The 8140-nt window shown below is 40.2% G+C and overlaps 1 protein-coding gene across 1 annotated transcript in view; it reads right to left on the bottom strand.

Annotated features, from left to right (window-relative positions):
• Window positions 1–2752: 2752 nt before the first annotated feature.
• The window catches only part of LOC102203818 (zinc finger protein OZF-like), a 10280-nt gene continuing 4892 nt past the window's right edge, over window positions 2753–8140 (bottom strand). The window contains exon 3 of the mRNA XM_005755350.1: window positions 2753–5060. Within this exon, the coding sequence (XP_005755407.1) occupies window positions 4030–5060 (1031 nt within the window). The 3' untranslated portion in view covers window positions 2753–4029. The remainder of the gene's footprint in view (window positions 5061–8140) is intronic.

Raw genomic sequence — 8140 nt, 5'->3', positions numbered from 1 at the left:
GAGGCCTCCCTTGTGCAAGTAATGGATCGATCGACTGTCTTGTTTTCTTCATGATGAATAAGTCTCTAGAATTAGCGGGGTTTGTGGAAACACAGACCCAACAAGGTGCTTTCTCCGCATTCCTCCAGGTTCCTCACCCATTAGATCATATTTACCTATGGCTCATTGGCTAATCAGGCTGGTTACTTAAGACAGGACTAGATAGTTGTATGTATGGTCAAACCAAGCGCAGTACATGCGTTAGTGAGTACCCTGCAGCAACACCAAAGAAAGTCTGCTCACCTTTTGTTTCCAGGTAAAGGAGGTCTGAGAGAAGTTGTTGGACTATGACCTCAGAGACAGAAATATTGAGTTAATACAACTGTGATATACTGTGGAGCTGATCCATGCAACCCTGAGGTTATGTTGTAATAGTTCGTTTTGTGTTTTGCTGATGAAGAGCTGACCCTGAGGTATCTACACAGCAGCCATAATAAGAGCTCGAGTTGGAATTCTCTAAATACTGAGGAAAGGAGCTTCAATGCTTCAACAAACTGCAAAGATGAGATTGTGGAGATAATTTTTCACCTCACTCATAATACAAACATTATTGTAATATAACTACACTTATGTGTGGTGACACATAATAAAAAATAAATAAATTCTGCTCTGTTATTATTGCACAATTGTAAATGTACTTTGAGAGTGCACCTGTACATTTTCAGCAGGTTCCTAAATAGAGGGTCAAGTCTTTCTACTAGAAGATCATATCACAGAATCGTGTTACACAAGGCAATATTTTTTTTATTTCCATACAAAAAAAAGAATAAGAGGAAAGTAAAAGAGAACCATAATATAGACTAGGGCAGACCTTCCCAAAGTGTGGGGCCCACCCCCTAGGGAGGGCAGAGAGCCATTGCAGGAGGGGGCGTGGTATGAAAAGGAAAAAACACAACGACAACAATGCTTGGACACTGCTATCATGGGGCGCCTACACAAACGCAAAGCAGGAGATGAAGCATAGCTGAATATGTTTCCAAACCAACTTCATTCTAAGCCAAAGACTAGAAAATATAATGAAGCATATCTTCCCTTTGGCTTCACCTGCACAAGTGCCGAGGTAGGTCTCCCCTGCATAACTGCTTTTCCCTGCGTCGGGAGCAGCGCTGGGCTCTTCAAATCACGGACAAACAGTATCCCACATTCTTGATTTTTAGTTCACAAACACTTGTCGTAATGACTAACTACTCCTGACATTTTGGAGATGTTAGCTCTTTATACAGTAAAGTTACAGTGGGATACAAATAACATCAGGCTGATCCTGCCACAATTTGTTCCCCCTGTCTAAATCACGGACAAACAGTATCCCACAGCTGTTTATGTTTTTAAACCCATTTTGCACAGAGAGGCATTTTTGAAAAATGTATTGATAGCAATGTTGAGGGTAAAATAATTACACTGTGATGCCTCTACCTTTGTAAATAGAGGGACAGTAACTGCGTGTGTGTGTATGTAAGTGTGTAAAACCTGAAGACACAGACAAAATTAGTTAATTAATCCGACTATCTGCAATTCATCTCATGTAAACAATAACGTGGCGCACAGCGTGATGTGACAAAAGGCACATCCCTTTGAGGTTGTGTGATGAACTCTGTATTCCTCGTCCACACATAAACGCAAAAGAGGAGTTTTAAAAATCTCAGTTTTCGGTGATTCGAAACGCGTTTACGCGTGGATGAAACAGCTGTGTTTTCAAAAGTAGGTGCGAAAGTAGCGTAAAAGAGTTAGTAGTTTGTTTTCTTACTACCTGTAATTTTTTGCAGATTACTTGTATTTGCTCAATTGTTTGCTAAATGTTTGAGGTGTGAAATAAACCGCAATGAAGCAGAATATGGGTGTGCGTGGTTGGAGGATGTGTTAGTGTGTGTGCGCGCGCCGGGGGCGGCATTTTTCTTGTATAACAAAGGGGGGCCTAGCAAAAAAAGTTTGGGAACCACTGGACTAGGGTACAAAGTTAAAACACAAGTTTCTAGATTTATATAAAACAACATTAAAGAAACAAGGAAAAACATTTGAATTAAGACATAAAATTTACTTCAACCATCATGAAATGTAAGATCAGGGTTTCTCTGATACAGTTGTAAGAATTAATGCTGAGAGTTCTTCCCTGGTCAATGCCCTGTTCCAGGAAGCATGTCCAATAAACTCTGAGTTTAAAAAACAAACTCTGAGATGATTAACTCTGTAAGCCTGAGTTTCCTGTTCCCGAACAGTTGATCAAAGTTCAATCAACTCTGAGTTAAGAGTGTGTGTGAGAAGAGAAAGAAAGGTATGGAGCTCAGATACCATAAATCACCATGAGTAAATTAAGAGCTGAACCTCCATTTTGATGGAGTAGTTTGAAAAATACCAACACGTGTCAGCACTGATCATGATAGTTATTTTAAAATAACAGGAGAGGAGAAAATCATTTTCTTGGTCTATTCTGTCATCATCATCGGATATTATGAAACTTCGTGTAATGTATAGCTACAACTTCTTATACCTCCCATGGTCATTATTTACCCATGAATTAACATGTATTACATTAAAATGATCTGAAGTTGAATTTGAAATCTATTCAGGGGTAACCCGATAGCAGCAAAATGACAGAAACTGAAGATAAAAATCGAGATAAACAGATCAGACACAGTTTACTGATGGACGTAGCATCAGATAGCAGCACACAGAGTCAAGTCATTTTATTAAATTACAAAAGATGTTTTTGCCACAGTTTGACAATTTCATTTTTTAATGAAATCAAACATTTCAAGCCAGTATTTCATGCATTGATGGGCTGTAGCAACTTCTTTTTTTCTATTGAGATTTCCATAAAACAAAACAGTAGAGGCAAACGTTATACGCTCGTTTTTAGTGTAATTTTTGTGGTGACCAGGTAGCAGGTATACCATCATCTTAACATCCTCCTTTTGTTGTGTCATTTACAAACGCCGTCACGGGAATTTAGGCCACATTGCTATAACGACCCCACCCAGAGTAGGTGGTACTCCAGCGTAATGGAAAAAACACTGAAACCAAGTCGAGTCGAGCAGAGTGGGTACTAGTGAAAAAGGGCTATATGATACCCCAGTGAGATGGATTTGGGTTAGTGTGAATGAAAAATGTGTTTCATTTAAAGTCACAGACTTTAAATCTACCTTACCTTTAAATTGACCTTACCTTTAAAATTACCTTAATTTACCTTTCAAAACATTGTTTGAGATTATTATATGACTGAGTCCTGTGAGTCTGTGAAATTTCAAAATGAAATGTTCAAAACACAGACAGTCTACTGTGTGCATTTCAAACCTGACTTTAAAGTATAGCTAATCCTGTGCTCTATGGGTCTAAAACTTTAAAGAGGACAATGACGTACTACAAAAATACAATAATGTACTCAAAGTTGGCCCTGCTAAGTCAGAGTTGGAAATACGGAAACTAAATTAGTATATGCTACTATATGCTCTTATTCTCAGCTCTTAATAAATCTGCAAGAATCGCTGTCCCAATCATGACATTTTTCACTGCATGATTATAAAATCAATCCCAAAAAAACAAAGTTACAAAGCAACATCTAACTGAGAATTTGTAAGAACAAACTTCCAGCAGATTAATGTGCATTGTTAAGAACATTATGAAAGAGGAAATTAACTGGAGTGTCAGTTGGCAGGTTCAGGTGCAGCAAATGGGAGGAGTGACTTGTTTCTTACACAAATTCATAGTTTGTTTAAGAAAATCTGCTGAAATCTGTTAGGTTCAAAGAGTTTCTTAACCTGGTGAGTGACACCGAGTTAAAGTTAACTCTCTTTCTCTCCCTCATGTTAGGATTAGCAAACTTGCAGTTGTTAGTTAAACCTGCTTCCTGGAATAGAACCCACATAATACTGACCTGAATATGATTCATCTTTTCACTCAGGTGTTGCAGTGGTTTGACTTCTGCTCAGTGTGAGCTCGACAACCAACACTCTATTATGACTAACAGCTGTCCCACATGTTCTAAGCTTTAAACTTTTAATCAGTATGAATTCTCATGTGCTTCTTTAAGTGTGTCCCCTGGCTAAAGGTTTTCCCACACCTGCTACAGCAATGTGGTTTCTCACCTGTGTGAATTCTTGCATGAGACTTCATTCCTGATTTCTGATTGAATTTTTTCCCACAAGTGCTACAAGAATACGGCTTCTCGCCTGTGTGAGTTCTTACATGAGTTTCCAATGCTGATTTCTGACTAAAACTTTTTCCACAGATCCCACAAGAAAATGGTTTCTCACCTGTGTGAAATCTCATGTGTTTTATGAGTCCTGATGAGTCAGCAAATCTTTTCCCACAAGTTTTACAAAAATACGGCTTCTCACCTGTGTGAATTCTTACATGACGTTGCAGCTCTGAATTCTGATTAAATCTTTTCCCACAGGTGATACAAGGATACGGCTTTTCACCTGTATGAATTCTCACATGACGCTCCAAATGAGACTTCTGAACAAATCTTTTCCCGCAAGTGATACAAAGATATGGCTTCTCGCCTGTGTAACGTCTTAAATGATTATCCAATGCTGATTTGTGGCTGAATCTTTTCCCACAGGTGCTACAAGAATACGGTTTCTCACCTGTGTGAACTCTAAGATGTGCACTCAGGTGGGATTGGAAGTGAAATGCTTTTCCACATGTGTCACATTTTAGAGACTTTTCCCTTGTGTCAGCAAGTCTGAGACGTCTCCTCCTCTTTAGCGCTATATTTCTAGCTGATCCTGAGACTACATGCTTGCTTTCTACTTCAGGAGAGCTGTGAGAAAGGAGCTGCCCACTGTTTGATTCCAGTTCACTGTGGTAACTTTCCTGATAAACAAGAGTGTCCATGAAGGCATCAGCCTCCTGCTTCAGTCCAAGCTGCTGTCCTTCCTGACTGCTGCAGAGTTCCTCGTGTTCATCTTTAATCTGTGGAGGCTCTGGGTCGTCTTGGTCCAGACTAGAGTTCCTCTCCTGGTTACAGACCTGCTGACCTCTGACAACCTTCTCCTCATCACAGACATGCTGCTGTTGGAGGTCTGAATGGACAAATGAAGAAAAAAAATAGTAGAAAAACAAAAATTTGAGAAGATATATTATAAGCTGAACCATTAGGAGAACTCTACATACTGAACATGTGGCTAATATAGAGCAGTGAAACTTAAAGTGAATGCACCGATTCAAATTGTTTTTTAGTTTTACACCCTTCAAAGATCAGCTTCGTGGATGTCTGTGATGCTGTATATGAAATATAAAGATGCTGGTGTGTTTTCTGTTAAATGAACGCGGATGTGTGGGTACAATTGTATCCTGCTAAGTAGAGGTGAGAATGACCACAGGCTTCATAATGCTATTTTTATTTACTTTTTGCAACATGAATATTGGATATTGCAATAACATGTATTGCAGTTTAACAGTTTTTCAACTGCGATGTATGTTCTCAAACCTTTTCAGTATCCGTTTTATTCCAAATAAACTCCTCTCACTACAGCTATTATTATTATTATTATTATTATTATTATTATTATTATTTTCTTTCAGCAAAATGAGATTGCCAAGATTACCAACACTGTTACTAAAAGCTGTTATAAATTCTGCCAGACAAAGTCTGTCTTCTATCAGTCTGTGATTGAATGGCATCAAGTTGACAATTAACTGTGATATATCATTGAAAATCACATGCCTAATCACTGTCTATGCAGACAGCAATTCTTCTTATCCAGGGGAACACTAAGGCATCCTCAAGCCAGCTGTGAGATGTCATCTCTCCAGTGTGTCCTGGGTCTGCCCCAAGACCTCATTCTGGTGGGTCATGCCCAGCTCCTTTTGATGTGGAGGAGTAGCAGCGACTCTATACTAAGCCCCTCCTGGATGGCAAAACTCCTCACCCTATCTCTAGGAGAGAGGTCAGTGACCCTATGGAGAAAACTTATTTCTGCTTGCTTTTATTCGCAATCTCATCTTTTTTGTCAGTACCCAGAGCTCGTGACCATAGGTGAGGGAGGGACATAGAATGACTGTTTTACTGTACGTTCTGCATTTCTTTAGTCTCCCAATCTGTCAATCTCTCGCTTCCCTCATGAACAAGACCATGATATATGTATGAACTCTTCCACTTGGGCCAATAACTTGTGCTCACTCAGGCTGAGGACCATGGCCCCCAGATTTGGAGGTACTAATTTTCATTCTCACAATTTCACATTTGGTTGCGACCCACTCCAGTGACAGCTGGAGGCCACCATCTGATTAAGCCAACAGAACCCCATTATCTGCAAAAAGTGAGATTCTGAAGCGACCAAAGTGGAGGCCTTAAGCCAGCTGGCTATGCTTTTAAATTGTATCCATAATAATTCTGAACAGACTCGGTGACAAAGGGCAGCCCTGGTTTAGTCCAACATCTACCAGAAACGAGTCTGACTCATTACCAGGGGTGCAGATAACTGGTACGCATGTGTGACAAAAATTAAGAAAGCATAGTGACACTTGTGTTACCAAGTGCCTTTGGCGTACTTGACAATGTCATTTAACCTTACACATTTTGCTTGTCACCACCTAAATGTCCAAAAAACAACAGACAATAAGTAGCTTCTTTGGTGTCTCGCCACCAGCTAAGAAATGCTAACCAGAGCCAGTGCTGAAGAAAATACTTTTTCAGAAAAGTTGCCACTGTGCACTAAAATGTGGTGAAAGATTTGCCTCTCTCATCTACATCTAAGAGACAAATCAGGTGCATTTTTAAAGGCCCAAAGAATTGTAACCATCCTTTATTTGACAAATGTGAAAAGGGCAAGGAGCACATGAATGTTAGTCATTGCTAATAAACAAGCCATCCGAGAAGATATGTGCAGTTGCCCCCTTAACAGACGGCAAGACAAGCGAAATGACGAACAGAGGTAAGCCCTGTTTAATATTTTTCTCCTCGCTTCCACAAAGTTTAACACACACATCCCATGTCTTCATATCCTTCTTTATTGAGGCAGCTAGGTGTAAACGTCAGACGTGCATGTCATTCACTTGAAGGGGGCACACAGATCATGCAGAGCATTGCTCACACCATCAGCGGGGAGTTATGAGCCAAATTGGAGTCTGCTGAATTTGGATCTGAGGACATCACAAAAAACGAGAAGGAAATTGTTTACATTGTGTCCGTGTCCAACAACGGAGACTTTCTTGGACTGACTGCACTCGTGGCTGACCAAAAGACACAGGCCATAACAGATGATTTGTGAGACTTTTCCAGGACACAGGCTTGGATGACTGGACAACAAAGTTGGTCGTTGTGTGCACAGACGGGGCTGCTGTCAACATGGGTATGTACAACAGCGTCGTGCTAAAACTCTGGCAACTTGCTGCAGTTGTACATACTGGAAAATTGCTTAGAATCAGCTGAACACAACGTTCCTTACTGAGAGACATTTAATCGCTCTGTGGTCAAACTGCTGCAGTTTTTATGCAAAAAGGTGGAGCAAAATACAAAACTGCACTGAAGAAGCTGCGTGACAAAAATGGGATCCCCTTTGTGAAACTGGGCGAGTTTCATAATATCAGGTGGCCTGCATGGACGCATGAAACTGTTAAAAATATTATCAATTGTTAGCCATTAAAATGCAACTGGCTACGAGTGACAACAGTGATTTGTAGCATACATGCTTAACATTGGCAGCATTTTAAAGACCACAACCATTAGGTTTCAGAGGGAAAAGCGGATCATTGGAGAATGTAAGGATGAACTCATCGTGGCCATTGGACAGTTTATCCTTCTGCTTGATAGTGATAGGCCACTATAGGGCACACACTGTTTCTAATGCTCTTGCTGACAGACACAAGCAAAGTTACCCGGGGGTAAATCAGATACGACTTCCTCAAGTCATGCAATCATTTCTTAGTATTTGATCCTTCAACATGGCCTCAAGAAAGCAAGTACTCCACAGTTTCAGAAACACAACAGTTTGCAGGATTCTCAAGAAATACGAGGTCACCTTGCAGCTTGACAAAGACACTACTGTAACAGAATGGATGTGATTAAGGCAGGCAGGAAAACGAATGGGAGCCTCTTCTGTGTATGACTTGGTCCATCTCTTGGTCCTCACCTGAGTAGATCACTTGAAAAGTTATCTGC

Source organism: Pundamilia nyererei, unplaced genomic scaffold (assembly GCF_000239375.1).
Source record: "Pundamilia nyererei isolate P.nyererei 1_Seehausen unplaced genomic scaffold, PunNye1.0 scaffold01270, whole genome shotgun sequence".
In the NCBI taxonomy this organism is placed as follows: Eukaryota; Metazoa; Chordata; class Actinopteri; order Cichliformes; family Cichlidae; genus Pundamilia; species Pundamilia nyererei.
The sequence above is the reverse complement of the archived record's forward strand: the minus strand, read 5'-3'. Positions and strand labels throughout refer to the sequence as shown.